At 50.7% G+C, this 25,365-nt stretch overlaps 1 protein-coding gene across 7 annotated transcripts in view; it reads right to left on the bottom strand.

The window, feature by feature from the left end:
- Nucleotides 1-542: 542 nt before the first annotated feature.
- The window catches only part of TLE6 (TLE family member 6, subcortical maternal complex member), a 49,043-nt gene continuing 24,220 nt past the window's right edge, over nt 543-25,365 (bottom strand). For 2 of the 7 annotated variants that reach the window (XM_027547163.1, XM_027547165.1), the window contains exons 2-17: nt 12,039-12,123; nt 11,452-11,525; nt 11,007-11,052; nt 9,223-9,264; nt 4,645-4,707; nt 4,260-4,554; nt 4,125-4,147; nt 3,785-3,845; nt 3,601-3,704; nt 3,473-3,510; nt 2,870-3,122; nt 2,530-2,780; nt 1,966-2,107; nt 1,406-1,556; nt 891-967; nt 543-720 (exon numbers count right to left, since the gene is read on the bottom strand). In XM_027547163.1, the coding sequence (XP_027402964.1) occupies nt 616-720; nt 891-967; nt 1,406-1,556; nt 1,966-2,107; nt 2,530-2,780; nt 2,870-3,122; nt 3,473-3,510; nt 3,601-3,704; nt 3,785-3,845; nt 4,125-4,147; nt 4,260-4,554; nt 4,645-4,707; nt 9,223-9,264; nt 11,007-11,052; nt 11,452-11,525; nt 12,039-12,041 (1,728 nt within the window). In that variant the 5' untranslated portion in view covers nt 12,042-12,123 and the 3' untranslated portion in view covers nt 543-615. Of the gene's footprint in view, nt 721-890; nt 968-1,405; nt 1,557-1,965; nt 2,108-2,529; nt 2,781-2,869; nt 3,123-3,472; nt 3,511-3,600; nt 3,705-3,784; nt 3,846-4,124; nt 4,148-4,259; nt 4,555-4,644; nt 4,708-9,222; nt 9,265-9,918; nt 10,039-11,006; nt 11,053-11,451; nt 11,526-12,038; nt 12,124-12,695; nt 12,785-25,365 lie in introns of those variants that run through there. The other 5 variants (XM_027547164.1, XM_027547168.1, XM_027547166.1 and 2 more) reach the window with 5 other exon arrangements.

The following is a 25,365-nucleotide window of genomic DNA, read 5'->3' as shown; positions in this document are numbered from 1 at the left end:
TTAGACTCACCCCTGGGGAGTAGAAGCCCTGGTCTATATGGACACGGGTATCTTGGGAAGGACTGAGGAGCCACTCCTGGGGCTGTGCAGGCAGGGCTGGGAGCATCTCTCCATGAGATCACAAGAGCTCAGTGGAGCAGGAAGAAGGGCTCCAGAGACTTCCCTGGCAGTCCACAGGTTAAGACTCCACTTTTCCACTGCAGGGGGCATGGGTTCCACGCCTGGTTGGGGAACTAAGATCCCTCATGCTACACGTGCTAAGCCGCTTCAGTCTTTTTGCAATCCCATGGACTGTGGCCTGCCAGGCTCCTCTGTCCATGGAATCCTCCAGGCAAAAATACTGGAGGGGGTTGCCATTTCCTCCACACACTCAGGGAAAGAAATAAGGCAGGGGGCTCCATGTCCAGTTCTCTTGACGACAAGGGTCAGTGGCTCTGACCTGACTCTCAGGAGAGGTGGACTCAAATGTAGAGACCTGGGCTGGACAAAGTCCCTTCAAACCTCCATGAGGTGCCAGGGGACAGGACACAGCACTGGACCAGTGCTTTTTCCAATTGCTTTATTACACATGACAAAGATCGCTCATCATGCGAGCCCGCCCACCCCGGCGAGCCCTCAGTATGTGAGCTGGTACACCGAGGCGTGGTCCCTGCACCCTGTGACGATCAGGTGGTTGCTGGGGGACACGTCACAGCACATGACAGAGGATCTCTCGGGCACCTGGGAGGGTTGGGGGGCAGAGCGAGGGACTCGCCCATTCTTGTTCTTAACATCTGCCCATCCGTTCAAACGTGGTCCCTTTTGGTGGGGGCCTCTGCATTTGGACCCCCAGACCTGGCCCCTCAGCACCCAGGACACGCATGCGCCACCCTCCTGCCCTACCCTTGTACCTGGAGCGCCAGGGTCCCCGCGGGCATGCTGAAGATGCTGACCAGGTTGTCTGTCCCCACACTCACCCACCACTGGCCTGGGAAGAGGCAGGGGGGGCCCAGTCACAGAGAAAGCTGGCAGCTGAGGACTGGAGCCCTCACACCTCCCAGAGTGAGCCCCTGCAGATAGCATCTCTCAGGGGAGTTCCTGCTGATGAAGGGCATGGTCAGGGGGGTTGGTCAGGAGGGGTCAGAAAGGGCTGAGAAGGAGACTTTCCTGGTGGTCCAGGGGGTAACACTCCATGCTCCCAATGCAGGGGCCCCAGGTTTGATCCCTGGTCAGGGAACTAGATCCCACATGCTGCAGCTAAAGATCTTTTATGCCGCAACTAAGACCCAGTGCAGTCAAATACATAAATATTAAAAAAAGAGAAGAAAGGGCTGGGTGGAGTGGGTCTGAGTGAGGCAGCGCCCTGTGGGAGGCTGAGGACCGCTGGGGCCCACGGGGGACTCCCCGGTCCTTCCTGGCCACTCACCCACAGGGGAGAACTTGAGTTCAAGGATGGTGCCGTCCTTACACCCCACCATGCGCTTCTGGCCCCCGAGGCTGGGCTGCAGCCACTGCTGGCCATTGGCCGTGCCCACCAGCACCCAGTCCTCGTGGGGGCTGGGGGACAGGCTCATTATCTGGGGAGAAGACAGCAAGGAAAACATTGGTCAGGTCCTAGCCAGGTCAAGAGGTGGCAGGAGCCCAGGAACCCACCCTGGGGGCCTGACCACCTGCCCGCTTCCTGGCTGGGAGGCACCAACAAGCAACTTCACATTTCCGGCCTAGGTTGGGTCATCTACAATATGAGTGTGGTCCTCTCTACCTTACCAGATTATCACAGAGACTCAGAATATGATCCCTTGATACAGAGTACAAAAGCATCCAATGTTATCTGGGCAATGGAGGGGGATGTAGCTAAGCAACCCTCTCTTCACAGCATCACGGAGACTTGAGGTACCACTCCCCCTGCCCTTCCCCCAGCATCAACCTCCTTCAGTCCCAGGCCCAGCTGCTACTGACCAAGCAGGACCCATCCCAGCTGCACACCTGAGATTCAAACTGGTATTCTTGGGGCTCCCCAGTGGCCCTCAGATCCCAGCACCGCAGGCAGGCATCCAGACCCCCTGTCCAGACGTGCTGGTCTTTAACAGCAATGCTCTTGGCACCGTTCGGATGTCCAGGCAGGTCCCTGGCCCAGGAGAGGCATAGGGTGGGAGGTCAGAGCTCAGACTTTAAGCTCTGCACCCCCGGGGACACCCAATCACACTCCCCAGGGGTGAGTCTAAGCCCCAGGGGACCATGCCTGGGGATATCTGTGCTCCTAGCATTGAGTGGGTGAGGGCTGGGATGCTGCTCAGCACCCCACAGGGCCTGGCACAGCTCCCCAACTGGGAATTATGTTGCCCAATCACATCGGGGTGACAGATGGGGAAACGAAGGCAGACAAGAAGTCCCACAACAGGGCTTCAGACAAATAGCCCAGCCATGACATGAACCCAGGTCTTCAACTTTCCAATGTAAGAGTTCCCAAAGGAGAGGGGCTTTGGCCTTGAAACTGCTGGGTTCCTGCTCAGGGGCCAAGACAGGAAGAGGCTCTCCCCTGGGCCACACCTGACCACACTCCAGTCCCGCAGGTCCCAGATCCTGACGCTGCCATTGGTGAAGCCAGCAAAAGCCAGGCTGTCCTCGGGGCTGGCAGCCAGGGCCTGGCAGGTGAGGCCCGCGCAGGGCAGTTCGGCTCTCACGCGCAGGGAAGGCGCTGTCAGGTCCCACAGGCTCACACCAGCCAGGTTGTGGCCGCCCGTGAGCAGGGTTGTGCTGTTTGAGAACAGCAGGCAGGTGCGCAGGTAGGCCCCTGGTGTCTGGGGTGGGCAGAGTCTGAGGTGAGCTTCCTCCCCTGCAGGGGGCAGGGCACTCCCAGTTCCCACAAGCCCCGCCCCAGAGCCCTCACCTCTACTCTCAAGAAGCTCTCTGGAAACCTGGCCTTCATCACCTGGCCCACCAGGCTCCACACCTTGACGCCACCCCTGCTGCAGGTGAAGGCGTGCCGGGTGAAGCTGCTGATAGCCGTGGCCAGCACGGGCTCCCCATGTTCTAGTCTCCGCATCTTCTCCACTCTGTGTGGAACCGCCAGCTTCCTGGACTGCCAAGGCAAGGCATCAGGCCTATTCCATGTGTTTTCAAAGTCCTCGAGGTCCCAGCATCTTGAGAGAGAAGGCCTCAGAATCAGCAGCCTGCCTGAGAGCTTCTCTGCCTGGAGTAGGGCACCCAGCAAACCCTAAAAGGGCTTCCTTCCTCTTCAGGTTTATGGATTCTCTCAAGCCTCATTTCTCCAGCACACTCTACATCCCCCAAGGTCCTATACACATTCCTCCAGGTATTCTCTGTCTCCTGTAATGGAACACTGCTCCCCTCTGCCCTGAATGCTTTGTCCTATCCCAAACTCCTATTCATCCTTCAAGATCCTAAGCATTTTGCCCCTTCCTCCAGAAAGTCTTCTCATCCCTACATCTGGGCTTCCCTAGCCTCAGACCACAGGTTGGGACATACTTACATGGGCTTCAGAAATTGATAGGTCTTCCTGGCAAGCTCCTGTGGGTGGATGAGGTCACACCTGAGCCACATCCTCCTCCTGTCTTGACCACCTCCCCCCTAGCTTTTGTGTGGAGTGCAAGGTCTTACCTGGGCCATGTGGGAGAGCATCTCCTGTCCTACAGCACCCAGGCTTGGGCTTCCCTCTCGGGAGCCCTCAGAGGAGCTGGGGGAGGGAGTGGGTGGGAGGAAAACTGGGCAGAGACAAGACTGAATCAGTGGCAAGCATGCCCCCTCCCTCCCAGGGCGGACTGCCCTTCTCCCCCTGGATTACCCAGAGTGTCCTTGGGAAGCATTTTCACTCCCAAGTATCGTGGTCCTGGCTCCTGGCTCTCCTGCCCATGGGAATTGGGGAAATCAGTTCAAACCAAAGATGTGCCAGGGTTAGTCTGAGAAGTGGAACACGGTGGGAGGGTCCAGGCAGTGTAGACAAGACGCTCTAGCTGCCAGAAGTCCCATCCTTCCATTGAGGCTGAGCTGCAGGTATTCTCTGAGGGTCTCCAAGGGGTAAGGGGGTGGGCAGGCCAATCCCACAGGCACCCAGAGGTCCCTACCAGGGAACCCAGTCAAGACAAAGCCCTCTCCTCTGGGTACTGAGGATTCCAGTTACTTACATGGCCTGGCACCTGGTCTGTCACTAGAATGACAGGAAGGGATAAGGGAGAGAAGGCAGGGCAACCAAGTTCAACAGATGCTGCCTCTCCACGTGGCCTGAGCCCCCCTGTCTCCTCACCCCCAGGGAGGCTTACTCCTGTGTCTTGGGTGCTCTCCCTGGTCCTGGGTCCCAGCAAAAATCTCCCAGAGCTGCTCCGTCAGAATATCCTGTGAAAACTGGGGCTCCAAGTCCCAGCACGGCTGCGTGTCTCGCTGGCGGACTGTGTCACTGTTCACTCTGGGGGATCGCTGGAACCAGTCAGATGACCTCATGACCAGGACGTCTTCGAAGTCTAGATCCTGGAGACTGGAGGTCTGTGGGGGCGTGGCCCCTGGGTGCTGGGGGTCCTGGCTGGGTTGCTCACTGAGGGAGGGCTGGCTCCCCTGGTTCTGGAAGCGCAGGGTCGTGGGTGAGGGACACAAGGATGCACCCTTTGCCCCAAGCCCATCCCCACCCTCCTGGAGGACCCAGGAACCTACCTCTCCGAGCTGGAAGCCTAGGGATTGGCTGCAGGTCTCCATCATCTGTAGGAAGTTTTCTGCCTGGAGGGGAGAAGGTCATCCCATTAAAGCTTCATTAAAGGACAGCCCTGGGGGACCTCCCTGGTGGTCCAGTGGCTAAGAGTCCACACTCCCAATGCAAGGGGCCTGGGTTCGATCCCTGGTCAGGGAACTAGATCCCACGTGCTCCAACTAAGTTCAAATGCTGCAGTTCAAGATCCAGCATGCTGCAACCAGTCAACCCTTTAAAGGAAATCAACCTGAATATTCATTGGAAGGACTGATGCTGAAGATGAAGCTCCAATAGTTTGGCCACCTGATGTGAAGAGCCAACTCATTGGAAAAGACCCTGATGCTGGGAAAGATTGAAGGCAGGAGGAGAAGGGAATGACAGAGGATGAGATGGTTGGATGGCATCACCATCTCAATGGATGTGAGTTTGAACAAACTCCAGGAGACAGTGAAGGACAGGGAAGCCTGGTGTGCTGCAGTCCATGGGGTCGCAAAGAGTCAGACACGACTGAGCGACTGAACACCAACAACAAATGCTGCAACCAAGACTGAAAATCCTGTGTGCTGCAACTAGGACCCAGTGCAGTCAAATAAATAATTTAAAAAGAAAAAAAACCCTTAAGGACAAACCCGTTTCAACAAGCCAGTTTCCTCGTGGACAATATGGGGTACACCACCTCCCTTGAACGTTTTTGGGTGGATTTGTGGTCACCCAGCAAAAAGCAAGCTCTTGGTACCCAGAAGGCAGCCATGACCGCAGGTGACAAAAATCGAGCCCTAACAACCAGTCACCACTCTAAGATGGTCAAGTCATCAAACTCACATTTTCTTGGGCCCAAATGCCACTGCCACTCAAAATGGCTTCAAGAAGCAAAGCCCTGTTACCCAGGTCCCCCCATGTGGGGACTAACATTTGAATTTGCTGAAATGTTGCAAAGATCCTAAGAAATCGATGGTTTCCTCTTCAGGAGCAGGGCTGGCAACAGGGCAGCCAGGGAACCTGACTGGTCACTTATTTTACATTTAAAGTGGAGCCAAGGCTTCTCTGGGGCTTCCCTGGTGGCTCAGAGGTTAAAGCGTCTGCCTGCAATGCAGGAGACCTGGGTTTGATCCCTGGGTTGGGAAGACCCCCTGGAGAAGGAAATGGCAACCCACTCCAGTATTCTTGCCTGGAGAATCCAATGGACAGAGGAGCCTGGTGGGCTACAGTCCATGGGGTCATAAAAAGTCGGGTATGACTGAGTGACTTAACTTTCTTTCTTTAAAGCTTCTCTGATGGTCCAGTGGCTGACTCTGTGCTCCCAATGCAGGGAGCCTGGGTTCAATCCCTGGTCAGGGAACTAGATCCCACATGCCACAAGTAAGCCCTCAGTACAGCCAAATAAATACTAAAAAAAAAAAAAGTCAAGCAATGTGACTGCTACCGATTCCAGGTTTAAGTCAATAGTTTCTGTGGTCACGGAAGGCTCCCTAAATTTTCTTTCTCCCTCCCAGAAAGTTGCCCATCTGTTCCTTTAGGACAGGCTCCCTCCTATGGCGCATTCTACTGCTTTTCTCCACAAAGCTTTTCTGGCCCAAGTACTAGAATCGATTTTAACCTCTCCATTTTAACCTCTCCTTCCTTTGCACAGACAGGCTGCAGGTGGCTATTTAAATATAAAGTTCAGTATAATTAGGAATGCGGGCACTTCCCTGGTGGCCCAGCGGTTACAGGTTCTATCCCTAGTCAGGGAACAAAGAGCGCACATGCAGTAGGACGTGGTCAAAAAAATAAAATAAAATGCAACCCTGAGGCCCACCGGCCACATCCAAAGGCTCAAGAACCAAGGACAGGGATTTTCCTGGTGGACCAGTGGCTAAGACTCCAAGTTCTCAGTGCAAGGGGTCTGGGTTTGATCCCTGGTCAGGGGAACTAGATCCCACATGCCTCAACTAAGACTTGGTACAGTCAAATAAATAAAAAGAACCAAGGGCAGCAGCTCCTACAATGTTCCTGGCCTCCAGCCGAGGACACAAACCATCCAAGACAGGAAGCACCCCTACAGTACTGCCAGGAATTCGCTGTGGAGACCCACCTTCTCAGGCTGATAAAAGGCTCTGTGAGAATGTGCGTATATGCAGCTATATTTAGTCCAGGAAGGCTAAATACAGTGATATTAACAATGTTCTAGACCTGCCTGCTAAGGTTGAGTCCTTGACATGTGGACGGTGCCACTTGATTGCCAACTAAAATGTAAATAGCCACACATGTCCCATGTCTACTGCAGAGGAGGACATGGGTTTGGTCTTTGGCCTGTGGCTTTGGAGGCAGTGCCCATGGGCTTTACCAATGCACATGCCTCTTCTCCGTGGTGGATACCAAGATACTGTTTGGCCCAGGGTGAATTCCGAAATCCTGGGGAAATGTTCTGATTCACAGAAAGAAATAACTGCTAAGGAATGTGGCGTGGGTGCTGACCGTGGCTCTTAGTTCTGTTGAATGGGCACCACTGAGGTTCCCATTCTGCAGATGAGAAAACGAGGCTCAGAGCCCCAAAGTCAATTTCCCAAAGTCAGGATATGCGGTGGCTGGGCTGTGTTTACCTGTCCCCACTTGCAGCCTAGTCGAATTTCCTGCCTGTCACTGGGGCGGACAGGATCGGGGAGGGAGAGGCTGGGGTGAGGACCCCCTCCCTGAGCCCTCCGTAGCTCCAGGCGGCTGCTTCCTAGGGCAGCCAGAGATGGATTCCCCAGCTGGGCCTCCCAGCAGCACAAGGCCCAGGGGAGCCTTCCCCAATTCGCCCTGGCTCGTTAATGCGCAATTTACTGGCACTTTAATGCACTCAGCATGAAAAGTGCTGCTCCCTCCTGCCTGCGAGCTGGCCCTCCCTGGGGAGAGCTGTGTGCAGGCGGGCTGGGGAGCACGGGCCCTGCTGCTGCTGCTCGGGATTTTAAATGCACATCGGGGGAAGCTGGTAGAGGAGGGACTGAAAACAGGAGAGGGGGTGGTGGTCTGTGCAGAACCAGGAGTAAGCATTACCTGGGGCTCTCTGTGGGGGGAGAGATGCTTGGTGGAGACCCTCTGGGATCCTCCTCAGACCCTTCGATGCTCAGCACCTGCTATGAATTTCCTCCTCCAAACACATCACCACTCTGCCTGTTTCTCACCACCAAACCTTTCCAGTGATCAGCCTCCCACACCTGGATAGTCCTAACTGGACCCCAACTCCTGTGCCTCCTCCCCGCAGCAGGCACCAGAGGGTGCTGGTGAGCATCTGAGTCAGGGCCCGCCCCCTCCTCTGCCCACAGCCCTCTAGGGCTCCCACCTTCCCCAGAGCAAAAACCCAAGTCCTCCTGCAGCCCACAAGGCCCTGCACGACCTGCCCCATCCCCTCCCTCCCTCCTCTCCTTCCTCTTCCCCCCGGCTCACTCTGCTCCAGCCACAGGGCCCTCCTGGTTGTTCCCCCAACACGCGAGGGCCAGGCACAGTCCTGCCGCAGGGCCTTTGCACAGGCTGTGCCTCTGCCAGGGCTACTCCTCATTCAGATACCTATCCTCCTGCCTCCTCTGATCTCCTTCAAGAATTTGCTCAAATGCCAGAGTCGTCCCTGACCACCCTGAATTGTAACCTACTGCCACCTTGGTACCCCCCTCCCTCCACATCCCCTTGGGGCTGCTTAATTCCACCTCCCACCATGCCCAGTCCTCACCATCTGACACTTCTGTTTACCAAGTTCCTCTCACCCCGAGGGCAGCGGTTTGTCTGTGTTCTCTTTTGCTATTTCCCTGGCGCCTACAACCGTACTTGGCAAGGAGGTGATGGATAAATATCTGTTGAATGAATAACTGTGTTCTGCTTGCTTCCTGGCCCCTCCTCCTCCACCCCGCTCTACTCTGGATCTGTCTTTCCCTGTTCCCTGAGCTTCTCACCCCAGGCTCTGCTAAGTCGCAGACACGGCCCTGGCCCTCCGCCAGTCACATGTGGCACAGGCGGAAAAGTCCTGCCAGTGCCCAGGAGAAAGGAGCCAGGTGGCGGGAGGACAGGCAGGGTGGAAGCTGTGCTTCAGCTTGGGCAAGGCGCCCCATGTGGGAGGAGGGGAGGTCTGGTGCAGGCCTGCTCTCCCCTGCCAGTGTAAGCCAGGCCGTTGAGAACCTCAGATACATGGAGACTGCATTCGGCTGTGCCTGGCACATAACGGCCCCTTCCTAGCAGAAGTAACTGACCTGTGAAGTGCTGACAGGCCCCTGGCCTTCTCCAGCCCCATGGGGATTGGGAGCAGGCTCAGAAAGAGAGGCACAGGATCAGAGATGCACTCCTGAGATGTGGGGCTACCTCATATCCTGGGGTTCCACTTCAGGCCTCACCCCCTCTATCTGCAGCCCTCCCACCTCCCAGGGGGCAGGGGGAAGCCCAAGTCTTCCCCTGCAGCCTGCTGGGGCCTGCACCACCTGCCCTGTCCCTCCACCACCTGCCCTGTCCCTCCCTGCCCTCCTCTCTCCCCCTTTCTCCTGCCATGCAAGGAGGGCAGCCCTCCCTCGACACCCAAGCTCCCGTCACTCATTCACCTGCTTGAGATGCTCCTGGATCCCCTGCTGGATTTTCAGGACCTGCAAAGACACCAGCAGTCACATGAGGCAGTCGACGGACATGAGCAAGAGCGCAAGACTTAGTGTTGTGCGGCCCTCTCCCCAGCTGTGTGACCCTGGACAAGTTGTGATACCTCTCTGGTCTCTGCTCTCATCAAGTGGGATACGGCCAACCATACTCAGAGTGGGAGGTAATTAGGGAGACCCCTGGCTGTTATGCTTTCAAACTGTGGTTCTGAAGAAGACTCTTGAGAGTCCCTTGTACTGCAAGGAGATCAAACCAATCAATACCAAAGGAAATCAACCCTGAATATTCATTGGAAGGACTGATGCTGAAACTGAAGCTACAATACTTTGGCCACCTCATGCGAAGAGCCAACTCATTGGAAAAGATTCTGGCACCAGGAAAGATTGAGGGCAGGAGAAGTGGGCAACAGAGGATGAGATGGATGGCATCACCACTTAGTGGACATGAGTTTGAGCAGGTTCCAGAGATAGTGGAGGACAGGGAAGCCTGGCATGCTGCAGTCCATGGTGTCACAAAGAGTCAGACACGACTGAGTGACTGAGCAACAACTGACTGTCATTCTAGATATGAAGAGGAGGCCAAAGGGGGCTGTGACCTGCCCTGTCCCCTCCCTGCCGTCTCCGCCTCCCTCTTTCCCCCTCACTCACTGCTCCAGCCACACGGGCCTCCTCACTGTTCCTCCAACACCAGGCACAGTCCTTCTCCAGGGCCTCTGCATATGCTATGCTTGCTGACTGAAACAACCTTCCCTGTTCTCTCTAGGGTGACAGAAACTCCTTATCTTTGATGTTTCGCTGAGCACGTCACTTCCTCCAAAAAGCCCTTCCTGACTACCTGAGCTCAAAACCCTGACTCATTTTCACCCCTTCACCTTCTATTTTCTTTTAAGCACTTACATTTTTGTGACATCTTGCTTCTCTAGTTACATATTTGTCTCCCTCCTCCCCCTAGAGCTGCTTTGTCCAATGAGGGTGCCACCAGTCAAATAAGGCTCTTTAAATCAATAAAAATTCAGCTCCTTACAGGAGCACAGTAGCCACGTGGGGCTGGTGGGTGCCATACCGGACCCTGTTGATAGAGAACATTCCTAACATCGTGGAAAGTTCCAGAAGATAGCACACACTGCAATACAAACTGCTGAAGGGCAGGGACTCTAGTCATATGCTATATACTCCTAACTGACCAACTGTGGCCTGAAGAGACATCTCCCTAATTTAAATATGGAATTGCCTGTTTTCACAGCAAGGTTTTTATTAAGAAAAACTCACATGGGCTTCCCTGGTGGTTCAGTGGTAAGGAATCCGCCTGCCAGTGCAGGAGACATGGGTTCAGTTCCTGGCCAGGGAAGATCCCACATGCCTCAGAGCATCTGAGCCCAGGTGCCACAGCTCTGAGCCTGTGCTCTAGAGCATGAAAGCCACAACTACTGAGTCCTGTGCTCTGCAATGAGAAGCTCTCAACCCTAACTAGAGCGTAGCCCCCAATCGCCACAACTAAAGAAAGCCTGAGAGCAGCAACAAAGACCCAGCATAGCCAAAAAAATAAAAATAAAAGTGTCTATGACTGAATTCCATTTAAAAGAAGAAAAACACACGAAGCTGGGGCTCAGTGGGTTCTTTGCATTGCCTAAAGCAAGCAAAGTAGAGGCAGTGTCCCCTAACCCGGATTATGAGACTAAACACAACAGCCTTTCCAGGTGGCTCCAGACGGGCTGACAGGTGGGGGCGGGGCTCACCAAGCCGTAAGCGAGGTCCACCTGCGTCGCCAAGTGAGTGGGGAACCTGCCGGGGAAGACAGACCTGCTGGAAGTGGAGGCCTCAAGACCCTTCCCCAGAATGTGCCCTGCCCTCAGTCCCCCAGCAGGGCAGTTCCATTAAGGAAGCTAGTCCCTTCCACACGCCACACTGAAGGTAGCATCAAGACGAACATGATTTTAATGCAGTATTTTATAAAATATAATTGAATGTGAGCAAATTCACACTGAACCACACACAGTCAAAAACTGAAATGAAAGCCAGGATTGGTATTACTGGTTTTCCTTTTCTTCTGCTTCACCCTCCCACATGATTGCTGCCCACACTGGTCCTGCATTTTGGGCCATGGAGACAAAGCTGGGGTTCTTTCTCTCTATGGGACTTCCGGCCACAGCGGTGCCTCTAGCCCCCGGGGATTGTCCTCACCTGGGGAAATGCTGCTTGAGCCGATCCAGGGCTTCCTGATAGTTCCGGGCTGGAAGGTTGGCCTCAGGATGTGCCTGGAGAAGTCAAAGTGGGGGATGAATAAAACCCACAGACTGCCAGCATACTTGCTGTCAGGTCATCAGCCCCAAAGAGGGCATGGTGGGACCTCCTGAGACCTGAAAGTCATTTGCTCTCTCTCTGTTATTACTTAAGTGCCCACACAGTATCTTCCATCTTGATTCTTGGCCTAAAGTTGAAAATATTTACTTTCTGGCCTGTTATAGAAGCTTGCCGGCCCCTGGCCTAAACTGTTAGAAGTGGTTTTCCCTAGGAAGTAATGGGGTTGAGGGCAGGAAAGGGGAAGGGACTTGTAAAATATTAACTGAATAGATGATGTAGCCAGGTGTTTATCACCTGGGTGATAAAATGTTTAATTTTAAAACGAAAGCGCCTTAAAGTATGATGACTTAGTATCCCCAGCTTAAAGGCCTGACTAGCCAGCCCATGTCTCTCCCTTAGAAGCAGGAGAGAGAGACTTGAGCTGAGCTGCTGGCTCCTCGCCCCTCCCCTCAGGGGTAATGCCTTACCATGTTTTGAGGGTGCCCGTGGGGGCTGAGATGACCCCAAGAGGTCACTCTTCAGGCTTCAGTAACAAGGACTTTAGCCAGGACTCTAAAATTAACAAGGAGATGACAGATCTTGAGCGCAGAAGGCTGATCAGGAACAGAGACACAACTAGCCCCACCCCACCCTTGGCCCACCTTGATCTTCCCTCTAGGACTGAGTCCTGGGCCTCCAATCCCCTCCCTAACTGCCAGCACCCCACTGCATTCTCTACATCCGATGTTCTTCATTCACCTCTCTCTGGGGCTTCCAGCTGTGCTGATTCCTGGTGGGGAGCCCCTGGGGCTTCACTCTGTGAGGTGGGGCGCAGGGTATGGTGCCAAACATATACATTTCCTTCTAGGAGCAGTCAGGGCTTGAGGAACCCCAGAGAAAGATATCAAAGCTCCAATTTAGTTTTGAAACAATTTCCTAAAGCACCGGAGAACATGATTTGGAAAGGGGTTTTGAAGGATGAATAAGAGTTGGCTAGGTGAATGAGAAATTTCTCAGAAAGAAAGAGACCTAATCAGTTCTGCGGCACTGAACTCCTTCTTTACTTCTGCCCCTCAGCACCCTTCCAACCTTCTCCCCAGCCCAGGGACCCTGGGGTCTGCCAAGAGATCCAAAGGCCTACCCACCTCTTTTAGGATGGTGGCCCAGAAGGAAGCCGCCAGGGTCAGCCAAGTTCAGGCGGACAGGAAGCACCCCCCTCCCCGGAGGCCAATTGACCCATCGGGCCCCGCCCCGCCCCCGCCCCTGCCCACCCCGGCCCCGCCCCGCCCCGCCGCCCCTTGCACCACGAAGCCGGTCAATGAACTAGCAGCAGCTGCACGTGGGATCGGGCTCCGCAGGCGGCCGCCGGCGGCGCTGACCAATCGTAAGGGCGCCTACCCACGTGTGCCGCGACTCCTATCTCTTATTGGTCGGCTCTCCCCAGCCGCGGGACGGGCTGTCAATCAGCGGGCCCAGCGCCTGCGCTTAACTCTTGCGGTCCCGAGGCGGGGAAGGGCAGCATGCAGAGTTGTAAGCAATTTGGGGTTCCGGCAGAGATGAGGATATTTAGTTAAGGCAAGGGGTTTGGGGTCACAAGGTGCAGCTTGAGGAGAGACTGGGAGGTGTGTATTCTTGTTTTGTGAGAAGCCTCTTCAATTTTTCGTCCTGCCCTGGAGCGGCTCCTGGCTGAGGGTGGGGCGGGGAATGGAAGCACTCTCACTCCGATCCTTAGATATGGACTAAGCACCTTCTCCTCAGTATTAAATAACGTGCAGTGCAAACGAAGCTTCGGTCTCCTTTCTTGGGGAAAATTCAAAGACTCCCTTTTATCCAGCCTCCTAGGAGGCAAGCCTGGGGCTGTGCATTTTATCAGCGAATTTTCCCAGCAACCCTCCAAGCCCGGGGATTGAGGCTCTGAGAAATCTGAGAACCAAAGGCAGGAACTGCGAAGGCCTTGGAACTGGTACACTTTTCCAGGTTCAAGGCCAAGAGGGGAAGCCTAGTTCTACTCTAAGCTTGGGGGTGACCTCAGAGATAAGGGTGGGGTGTGTGTGGAGAGGTTCAGGAGTCCTGTTTTTGGTGTGAAATGGCCTGCTTGAGATGGGAAGTGGCCAGTGCAGAGTGTGGGAGTGAGAGGTCAAGTTTGTACCCTCCCCAGAACCTTCGCCCTGGCTGTTCCCTCCTGGGCTGTTCCCCCGGCTGGATACTTCACCTTCAACTCTAGCTCAGAGGTCACCAGTTCAGGAAGGCATCCATCCCCCGGACACAGTTCTTATTTTTCTCCAAATCTGGTTTATATTGAAGCTAATCTTGTAATCTCCGTAGCCCTAAACCCTGCTGTGTTCAAAACTCACACAATGCTGATTCTCCTGTGTGTCTGCTCCTGGCCACAGGCACTAGGGTGGGGAAGGAGGGGCCAGGGGAGTGGTGGTGAAGCGGGGTGGGGGTAGGCAGGTTTGGGATTCACACAAACCAGAGAAATCTTCCCCACCAAAGTCCGAGCTTTGTCGTGGAGATGGGGTGGATGTGGAAGGGAAACGGGTGACTGAGGGTTCGGATCCTAGGAAGCGTAGCCCCCAGAGGTTATGAGGTAAACACACAAATCGGGTTCTGTGGCTTGTTTGTGGAGGACAAAGTGAGAGCTACCATGTATAAGCCTCAAATACAGGTTTTTGCCCACCATCCCTTCACTGGCCCATAATTGAAGTGTATTTTATTTATGGTCCAGCCTGCTAATTGCCTCCCTCTGCGTGCTCCACTCCTCTCCATGGTTGTAGAGGGTCAGCCGGACACACCAGTTTATTATCCGGGGCTGTCTTGTCTCCCACAATATCCACTGGCTACCTGTGGTTATTTAAATGAATTAAAATGAAATAAAATTTCAAACTCGGTTCCTCTGGGGCCACGGGCTGAATCGATGTCAACCGCTCAGTAGCCGCACCTGGCTGGGGACGACTGGCTGCTCTGCAGATCTATATAACATTCCCACCATCTCAGAAAGTTCCACTGGTTAGTGCAGGTCTGAGATTCTCTTTCATTTTGATTTTGTATTGGAGTATAGAAAATCTCCAGTACTGGGGCTTGCCAGGTGGCGCTAGTGCTTAGGAACCTGCCTGCCAATTCAGAAGACATGAGTTCGATCCCTGGATGGGGAAGATCCTCTGGAGAAGGAAATGGCAACACACTCCAGTATTCTTACTTGGCAAATCCTACACACACAGGAGCCTCGTGGGCTACAGTCCATGGGGTTGCAAAGAGTTGGATGTGACTAAATGACTAGGCACATAATTGATTTACAGTGTTGTGTTCAGTTCAGTTGCTCAGTTGTGTCCGACTCTCTGCGACCCCATGGACTGCAGCACACCAGGCTTCCCTGTCCATCACCAACTCCCAGAGCTTACTCAAACCCATGTCCATTGAGTCGGTTATGCCATCCAACCATCTCATCCTCTGTCGTCCCCTTCTCCTCCAGCCTTCAATCTATCCCAGCATCAGGGTCTTTTCCAATGAGTCAGTTCTTTGCATCAGGTGGCCAAAGTATTGGAGCTTCAGCTTCAGCATCAATCCTTCCAATGAATAGTCAGGATTGATTTCCTTTAGGATTGACTGGTTTGATCTCCTTGAGGTCCAGGGGACTCTCAAGAGTCTTCTCCAACACCACAGTTCAAAAGCATCAATTCTTCAGCACTCAGCTTTCTTCATGATACAACTCTCACATCCATACATGACTACTGGGAAAACCATAGCTTTGACTAGATGGACCTTTGTTGGCAAAGTAATGTCTCTGTTTTTTAATATACTGTCTAGGTTGGCCAAAGTTTTTCTTCCAAGGAGCAAGTGTCTTTTAATTTCATGGCTGCAGTCACCATCTGTAGTGATTTGGGAGCCCAAGAAAATAAAATCGGTCACTGTTTCCATTGTTTCCCCATCTATTTGCCATGAAGTGATGGGACCGGATGCCATGATCTTAGTTTTCTGAATGTTGAGTTTTAAGCCAGCTTTTTCACTCTCCTCTTTCACTTTCATCAAGAGGCTCTTTAGTTCCTTACTAAACATTTAATGTACTAAATGTTGTGTTAGTTTTATAGATCTGAAATTCTTAAAAAAACAAAAGAGAAATTCCTGGGCGCTCTCTGGTGGTCCATTGGTTAAGACTCTGCATGCCCGATGCAGAGGGCCGGAGTCTGATCCCTGGTCAGGGAACTAGATCCCACATGCTGCAACTAAGAGATTGCATGCCATACTAAAAAATCCCAAGCGCTACAGCTAAGACCCAGCGCAGCCCAAGAAATATTTTTTAAAAGAGAGAGAGAGAAGTTCCTAGGTCCATGCAGAAATGGGAGGCATTTCATAGCAGCACTTCTATTCTCACCTGTGGAAAGCCCCCTGCACCCGTGGCTGGGGTCATGGTGGGCCCTTTGGCTGGTGTGGGCTCACCCCTGCATCTTCCCTTTACTGTTCCCACTTGCTCCAGCCTGTCTGATAAGCACGCAACCTCCTTGAGCCCTCAGGAAAGGGACAGATGACACAGCAGTGAGGAGGGAAGGAAGCAAAGATTTCCTTCTTGGCTCTGAGTTGCTGTGATTTACTTTGGAAAATCAAGGTCTGATGAACATTTGAGAGAAAGCGGGTTTGCATTTCCAAAGCTTTGGAATTCCCTGAGCCTTGGAGATCTCCAACCTGGGTGCCCAGAGGTCTCAGGGTCACCTGGGTTGGGTGCGGACCCAACAGAAGGCTCTAGAGAGAGCCCAGGGTGGAGTGACCAGAGGGAGGTGGTGACAGGTTTCAATCCCTCCTCCCTGCATGTTCTCTCTGCTATCCCCAGAACCTCCCAGAGGGCCCTGTGGGCCAGAGACAATGGCCAAGTGACCGGAGCAGGTAAAAGAGCCTTCGAGTCCAGGCAACAGACGAAGGACCAAGATGCAGCAGAACAGTGACTGAACAGCAGAACAGCCAAGTCACTGGCTGGGCTAGGGTCTGCTCACAGCCCCATGTGCCCAGCTGGCCCCACTCTCAGCCTCCACAAGAATCCCCTTGATCTTAGCCTGACCCCAGGAAAAGTGAATTGATCAAATTACTAAGAATTGACTGAGGTTTGCTTTGTGCCACCTGGTGGAAGGAGGTTTGTATTTGTTTCCTGGCGCTGCTGTCACCAATAACCACAAACCGGGTGGCTTAAAACAACAGAAATGTATTCTCTTGCATTCTTGAGGCCGGAAGTCCAAAATCAAGGCTTTGGCAGCCTGGGGCCCTGCTCCTTCTGCAAGCTGCAGGGGAGGGTCCTTCCTGCCTCCTCCAGCCTCTGGCTTTACCAGCCTCCTGTGTCCTTGGTTTGTAGAAGCATCTCCCCTAGAGCTTTGCTTCTGTCTTCACACAGCATCTGTGTGCAAATTTCACTCTTCTTCTTCTTAAGTATTTATTTCACTGCATCGGATCTTAGTTGCATCACATAGATCTTCAATCTTAATTGTAGCATGTGGGATCTAGTTCCCTGACCAGTGATAGAACCTGGGCCCCCTGCACTGGTAACGTGGAGTCTTAGCCACGTTTAGCCCCTTAGCCCCTCAGCCAGGGAAGTCCCCAAATTTCCCCCTTCTTATAAGGACACCAGTCACTGGATTTAGGGGGCCCCCTCTAGTAGGACCTCATCTGAACTAACTACACTGCTAAGATGCTATTTCCAAACACAGTCCCATTCCCAGCTATGTGTGTATGTTGGTGGGGGTGGGGGCGGGTGCAGGTTAGGACTAAAATCTATCTTTGTGCCTGCATGCTCAGTCGCTCAGTTGTGTCCAACTCTTTGCGACCCCATGGACTGTAGCCTACCAGGCTCCTCTGTCCATGGGATTCTCCAGGCAAGAATACTGGATTGGGTTGCCATTTCTTCCTTCAGAGGATCTTCCCCACCCAGTGATCAAACCAGCATCTCCTGCATGGGCAGGCAGGTTATTTACCACTGAGCCAGCAGGGAAGCCAATCGGAGAGTGTCAGTTCATCCCAATTCATATTTTGTCCTGTAAGGACCCTAACTCTGGGACTTAGTAAAGGGGTGTGATCCATGGGATGTCTCAACATCACCTCCTTCCCCCATCACATGCTTAAGAGTCTTGGGCATCCTGCCACCTGGTGTAATTTAGGGCTCATCCGGATCAAGGCTGGTGGACTGCTGAGGGCTTCCTGGCAATCCCCTAGATGGCCAGTTGTTCATTGCCATGGCCTCATCTAAAGGCAGGTGGTGACTTTATTCCAGCGAGACCCCCACGGCATGGAGAGGCTGCAGAACACCTCCCTGGGAGTCCCCTCACTCCCTCTGCTGCTGCTGCTGCTGCTAAGTCACTTCAGTCGTGTCTGACTCTGTGCGACCCCATAGATGGCAGCCTACCAGGCTCCTCCGTCCTTGGGATTCTCCAGGCAAGAACACTGGAGTGGGTTGCCATTTCCTTCTCCAATGCATGAAAGGGAAAAGTGAAAGTGAAGTCGCTCAGTCGTGTCTGACTCTTCTCGACCCCATGGACTGCAGCCTACCAGGCTCCTCCATCTATGGGATTTTCTAGGCAAGAGTACTGGAGTGGGGTACCATTGCCTTCTCCGCTCACTCCCTCTAGGAGGTGGTAAAAGAAGAAGGCAGCGGGTAAAGGAGAACCCCCTCTCCAGGCCAGTTCTGAGTTGAATTTGTGGTCTCTGGTACCCTCTGCTGGCAAAACTTTTTATTACACCTTCATTGAAGTGTAATTTAGAAAACGTGTGTTGACCAGTTTTTCAGCATAGGGTTCCACGATGGTTTTTAGTAAATTTGTCCAATTGGACAACCATCACCACGATCCAATTTCAGCAAATTTCCATCACCTCAGAAATTTCCCTCTTGTACTTTTTCTTTTAATTAAAAAAAGTTGGTTTTTTTTTTTTTTTGCCGCACCGTACAGCAATGTGGGGGTCTTAATCTCCTGACCGGGAATCGAAACCGAGCCCCTTGCATTGGAAGTGCAGTGTCTTAACAACTGCACCACCAAAAAGTCCTCCCTCTTGAATTGCTCTCTCCTTCGCTCCCGTCCATACCTTTCTGTCCCTGTAGATATTTCCTTTTCTGGAAATATCATCTAAATGTAGTCATACGGTTGTAATCTTTTGTGTCTGGCTTCTTTCACTGAGCATGTTTTTTTAAGGTTCATCTATGTTTTTGCGTGGGTCCATACTTGATTCCTCTTTGTGGCCTCGTGCTATTTATTCTACCGCATGAATGGACTGCTCTGTTTATCCAATCAACTGCAGATGGACATTGTTTCCAGTTTGGGGTGATCATGAGTAAAGCTGTTATGAGCATCTGTGTGCAGGTATGTGTGTTGGAATTTGCTTTCCTCTCTCTCTGGGGGATGCCTATGAGCTAGGAATGGTAGGATCAGGTGTCTGCTTAACTTTTTCAGAAGCTGCCAGGTTCTTTCCAAGGTGGCTGCCCCATCTTCTTTCCCCTCCAGCAGAGCCTGAGGGCCCAGTTGCTCCACATCCTCCCATTGGGAAAAACTCTTACATTAGGGGATTCCCGGTGGCAGGAATTTTTGTCCTTCTCAGAAAGACATCTGGTGGCCAGATGCCAGCTTGTCCTCATAAGCTGCCAGGCTGTGTCCAGCTCCAGCCTTGATGTTGAAGCTCATTTCTGCCCATCTTCTGACGCTGGACACCAGAATCACAGAGTCAAATGGGTCTGGGTTCTTGTGGTGGGTGGACCCCTGACTCCTCAGTTCATCTGTTTATCCATCTTTCTATTATTTAGCATCTAGGATACTTTAAAAAAAAGTTCCACAAAGAAGTACGCTGATGCATTGCTTCTAAATATGAAATAAATCCATTCTTCTCTAATAACTTTTAATGGTGTGTTGTCTGCAAACACTAAATCATGCATAACGCTGTAACCTGATACTGATATAATATTGTAAATCAACCAGATTTCAATTAAATATACACACAAAATAAAACAAAGCAAAGAGAACTCAAAGATCTCAAATGACAAATGAGCATCTTCTACTGGGTCCTTGGTGGGGTTCCTTGGAACCTGTTGTGTTATTTTTCTTTTCTTAGAGTACTTACCTTTATATCTTTGAGTTAATGATTCTCTTTTTTTAAAATATAATTTGATTTATTTTCGGCTGTGCTGGGTCTTCGCTGCTGACAGCAGGCTTTTCTCTAACTGTGAGGAGTAGGGGCGACTCTGTAGTTGTGGTGCGTGGGCTTCTCATTGCCATAGCTTCTCTTGTTGCAGAATTCTACAGAGTGTTGGGCTTCAGTAGTGTGGCTCCCCAGCTCTAGGGCACAGAATCAGTAGTTGTGGCTCATGGGGTTAGTTGCTTCTTGGCATGTGGGATCTTCTCGGATCAGGGATGGAACCTGTGTCTCCTGCATTGGCAGGCAGATTCTTTACCACTGAGCCACCAGGGAAGCCCTAGTCAATAGTTCTTAAACTTGTGTGTGAATCAGAATCATTGGTGGGGATTTTAACAACAGGGAGAGTTGTTAAAACACAGATGGCTGGCCTCCAGCATTGAAGATTCTGGTGAGAAGGTCTGGTGTAGGGCTGGAGAATCTGCACTTCTAGCCAGACCAGGGGTGGGGGCGGCGGGGGCGTGGCTGATGCAGCTGATCTGGTCATCCCATTGCAAGAACCTGTATTCTCCATGGATTCGCAGTGAGGGACATGACAATTCCACGTGATGATGGAGAATGTTCCCCGTCGCTAACCCAATCTGTGTGTCAATTTATCCTTTATGGAAATAAATGTGAGAAGAAAATTTGGGATGAAAAAAACAAAAAGCTTTCACGTGACTTGGGGTAGCAGCTTCATTTGGGACCCACTGTTTTCAATGCAAGTAAGCTATTATAAAATTCCTTAAAGGGGGCTTCCCTGGTGGTCCTGTGGTTAAGAATCTGTCTTGTAATCCAGGAACAGCAGTTCGACCCCTGGTCTAGGAGGATCCCACATATTACAGAGCAACCAAGCCTGTGCACCACAACGAAGAGCAACTAAGTCTGCTCTCTAGAGCCCCCTAATCACAGCTACTGAGCCCATGGGCTGCAACTACTGAAACCTGAACCCCTAGAGCCCATGCTCCGCAGCAGGAGACACCACTGCAATGAGAAGCCTGTGCCCCCTGCGACTATAGTAAGCCCTCATACTAGCAGCAACAAAGACCCAGCACAGCCAAAAATAAAATAAATAAATCTTTAAAAAATAAAATTCCTTAATGAGTTTGTATCACCAGTTATATTCTTGGAAAACACAGCAATCAAACCAGAGATACAGGAAAACGAATGAAAGCTAATGGTCTCAGACAATTAAAACCCATCACTCATGTTCTTTGATCACTGGTTGGCTATCTATGCTTTCTAGTATGAACTAGGGCATAACTTGGTAACTTTTTATTTTGATATAATTTCAAGCTTATGAAAAAGTTACAGGATCAGATGAAGAACTCTGAATATTCCCTTCACCCACTTTCCCCAATGTTAATAGCTTGTCCCTTTTGCTTTATCATTTTCCCTGTGTATATATGTGTGTGTGTGTTAGTCGCTCAGTCGTGTCCGTCTCTTGGGACCCCACAGACTGTTGCCTGCTAGGCTCCTCTATACATGGGATTCTCCAGGCACAAATACTGGAATGGGTTGCCATTCTCTTCTCCAGGGGATCTTCCCAACCCAAGGATCGAACCCAGATCTCCTGCCTGTATTGCAGGCAGGTTCTTTACCTGCAGTGCCACCTCGGAAGCCTATGTATATATACATACATATATAAAAATTATGCATATTTTCCCCCTTAACTCAGGAGGTATATTCTGTGCTCCTGGAACAGAGCAGGACCCAAGGGGACCCTCCCAGGACAACTGCACCCCCACCCGGGTCCTCCACCTGCCTCTTGTTTGTTAAAAAACAAAACAAAAAACCTTTAACCTCCTAGGGTTTCCTTGAATTCCAAGAATAAATTCAGAGGAGTGAGAAAATGCAGAAAGAAAGGAAAACAGTCAAGTAAGACAAAATAACAACGACTTAGTCATTAAACAAAGTCAAGGACTTAAAAAAAAAAAAGTTCCTCAAAGGCTATAGTTATTATTCTAAGCCAGGTCCTTTTAATTGTTTTGCTCAGACTGAAACCCCCACCAGGTGGAAGAAGTTAACTGCTTGCTACTCACAAGCCGGTAGACCCCAGATTGGCTGGAATCAGAAGGCTGATGATATTGACTCCTGATTACCTCATCACCAACCAATCAGAAGAATGTCCACCAGATGATCGCACATCTCCACAAATCCGCTCTCATCCGGTCTCCGAAAATCTTTCCCTGAAAATCATTGGGGAGTGAGTTCAGGTCTTTACAGCACTAGTTGCCTGGGACGTCTTGCTTGGTGCCTGCAATAAACGATGCCCTTTCTTGCATTATAACCTGGGTCAGTAAATTGGCTTTACTGCCAGCAGCTGAGCAGATCCAATTTGGTTGGACAACAGGCTTTCATCCTAAAGTACTTCGGCGTCTTGTTCCCAAACATACAACTAGAAGGTTTTGCTAGTGAAAGGGCGCCCTCTTGTGGTCACAGTTTTTCTCCATTGAAAATATTCTTCGTATAAAGTGAAGTTGCCCAGTCTGTCTGACTCTGCGACCCCATGGACTGTAGCCTGCCAGGCTCCTCCATCCACGGGATTCTCCAGGCAAGAATACTGGAGTGGGTTGCCATTCCCCTTTCCAGGGGATGTTCCCGATCCAGGGATCGAACCCAGGTCTCCCGTTCTGCAGGTAGACTCCACCATCTGAGCAACCAGGGAATCCCATATTCTTTGTATATTGTGGATACAAATACTTGGACAGAATCTGTTTCACGAAAGCGCCTTGCTGTAGCTTGCTTGCTTGCTTTTTTCACAGTGGTTTTCAAAGGGCAAATCTTTAAAATTTTAATGACCGACTCGATCTTTGTGTATATTTGCCACATTTTGTATCCTACCTAAGAAATATTTGCCTAACCCAAGGTCATAAAGATGTCTCCTATATTTCTAGATGTTTCAGTGTTTTACCTATTACATTCAGGTCCATGATTCACTCTGAACTGATAAATATATGCTATATTATGATGAAGTTATTGTTTCTGAATAGACTGACATGCTCTTAAAAGGAAGACCTGTAAGAATTTCCAATTCTTCCAAAATTGAGCTTGTTAACTTACTTTTTTCATGTGGTGGGAGGGAGACTTGGGGGCCTATTAATTTAATGCAAGTTGAACCAACTGCAGCACATACTGGCCACCATTCATCACACATCTGAAGTTCTCTAAGTGCCTGAGATGACAGGCTTACAGCTAGGAACTACCCTTACAGTCCCTAGGCCTGTCCCAGCCTCACCTCAGTCATTCTGGCAGCCCTCCAGTACCAGAAGCATTCTGCCTAGAACATGGAACAAGGCTAGGGTTGGGTCCTCAGAAGGGGTGGTTAGGGCAGAGTAGAGGCTTCTTTGTGTGTGATGAGAATCAAAGATCTGTGCAGGGTCTGGGGAGGCAGAAAAGACAGGTGCTCACTGCCACTCTCTGTAGACACTGAGATATATCTATTATATATATGCTCTTTATCAATATGGTTAGTTTTTTTGCCCCTTCCCACTGGAATCTAAGAAGGATGAGGGCAAGGATTTTTTTCTTTGTTTACTCTTCTTCCCCTATGCAGAGAACAGAGATTGGAATACAGAAATGCTCAATGAGAAATTAAAAAAAATTTTTTTAGTTCTACCAGTTTATTGCTACCAGCCCATCTCCCTCCACCCTCATGTCTGTGTGCTCAGTCATATAACCCCATGGACTGCAGCCCTCCAGGCTCCTCTGCCCATAGACTTTGCCAGGCAAGAATACTGCAGTGGGTTGCCATTTCCTTCTCCAAGCATTTTTTTATTTTTATTTTTTGAGGAATCCACATGCTTTATTTTTTTCCGGCGTACACCCAGTGCAAAAAATAAAATAGTCACAAATGTGAAAACACGAGCTAGGTCGCCATCCAGTGACCACGATGGCCTATTACAACCAACGCGGTTATTAACAAAAGCAAACCACTTCAGTATTCTTGCCTTGAGAACCCCATGAACAGTATGAAAAGGCAAAATGATAGGATACTGAAAGAGTAACTCCCCAGGTTGGTAAATGCCCAATATGCTACTGGAGATCATTGGAGAAATAACTCTGGAAAGAATGAAGGGATGGAGCCAAAGCAAAAACAATACCCAGTTGTGGATGTGACTGGTGATAGAAGCAAGGTCCGATGCTGTAAAGAGCAATATTGCATAGGAACCTGGAATGTCAGGTCCATGAATCAAGGCAAATTGGAAGTGGTCAAACAGGAGATGGCAAGAGTGAATGTCGATATTCTAGGAATCAGCTAACTAAAATGGACTGGAATGGGTGAATTTAACTCAGATGACCATTATATCTACTACTGTGGGCAAGAATCCCTTAGAAGAAATGGAGTAGCCATCATGGTCAACAAAAGAGTCAGAAATGCAGTACTTGGATGCAATCTTAAAAACAACAGAATGATCTCTGTTGGTTTCAAGGCAAATCATTCAATATCATAGTAATCCAAGTCTATGCCCCAACCAGTAACGCTGAAGAAGCTGAAGTTGAAGGACTTCCCTGGTAGCTCAGACGGTAAAGCGTCTGCCTACAATGCGGGAGACCCAGTTTCGATCCCTGGGTCAGGAAGATGCCCTGGAGAAGGAAACGGCAACCCACTCCAGTATTCATGCCTGGAAAATCCCATGGAACGAGGATCCTGGTAGGCTATAATCCATGGGGTCGCAAAGAGTCAGACACGACTGAACGACTTCTGTCTGTGTGTGTGTGTATGAAGACCTACAAGACCTTTTAGAACTAACACCCAAAAAAGATGTCCTTGTCATTATAGGGGACTGGAATGCAAAAGTAGGAAGTCAAGAAACACCTGGAGTAACAGGCAAATTTGGCCTTGGAATACGGAATGAAGCAGGGCAAAGGCTAATAGAATTTTGCCAAGAGAACGCACTAGTCATAGCAAACACCTTCTTCCAACAACACAAGAGAAGACTCTACACATGGACATCACCAGATGGTCAACACCGAAATCAGATTGATTATATTCTTTTCAGCCAAAGATGGAGACGCTCTATACAGTCAGCAAAAACAAGACCAGGAGCTGACTGTGTCTCAGATCATGAGCTCCTTATTGCCAAATTCAGACTTAAATTGAAGAAAGTAGGGAAAACCACTAGACCATTCAGGTATGACCTAAATCAAATCCCTTATGATTGTACAGTGGAAGTGAGAAATAGATTTAAGGGCCTAGATCTGATAGATAGAGTGCCTGATGAACTATGGACCAAGGTTCGTGACATTGTACAGGAGACAGGGATCAAGACCATCCCCATGGAAAAGAAATGCAAAAAGCAAAATGGCTGTCTAGGGAGGCCTTACAAATAGCTGTGAAAAGAAGAGAAGCGAAAAGTAAAGGAGAAAAGGAAAGATATAAGCATCTGAATGTAGAGTTCCAAAGAATAGCAAGAAGAGATAAGAAAGCCTTCCTCAGTGATCAATGCAAAGAAATAGAGGAAAACAACAAAATGGGGATGACTAGAGATCTCTTCAAGAAAATTAGAGATACCAAGGGAACATTTCATGCAAAGATGGGCTCGATAAAGGACAGAAATGCTATGGACCTAACAGAAGCAGAAGATATTAAGAAGAGGTGGCAAGAATATACAGAAGAACTGTACAAAAAAGATCTTCAGGACCAAGATAATCATGATGGTATGATCACTGACCTAGAGC

Source organism: Bos indicus x Bos taurus, chromosome 7 (genome assembly GCF_003369695.1).
Source record: "Bos indicus x Bos taurus breed Angus x Brahman F1 hybrid chromosome 7, Bos_hybrid_MaternalHap_v2.0, whole genome shotgun sequence".
NCBI classification, from domain to species: Eukaryota; Metazoa; Chordata; class Mammalia; order Artiodactyla; family Bovidae; genus Bos; species Bos indicus x Bos taurus.
This window is presented reverse-complemented; position numbering and strand designations above follow the sequence as displayed.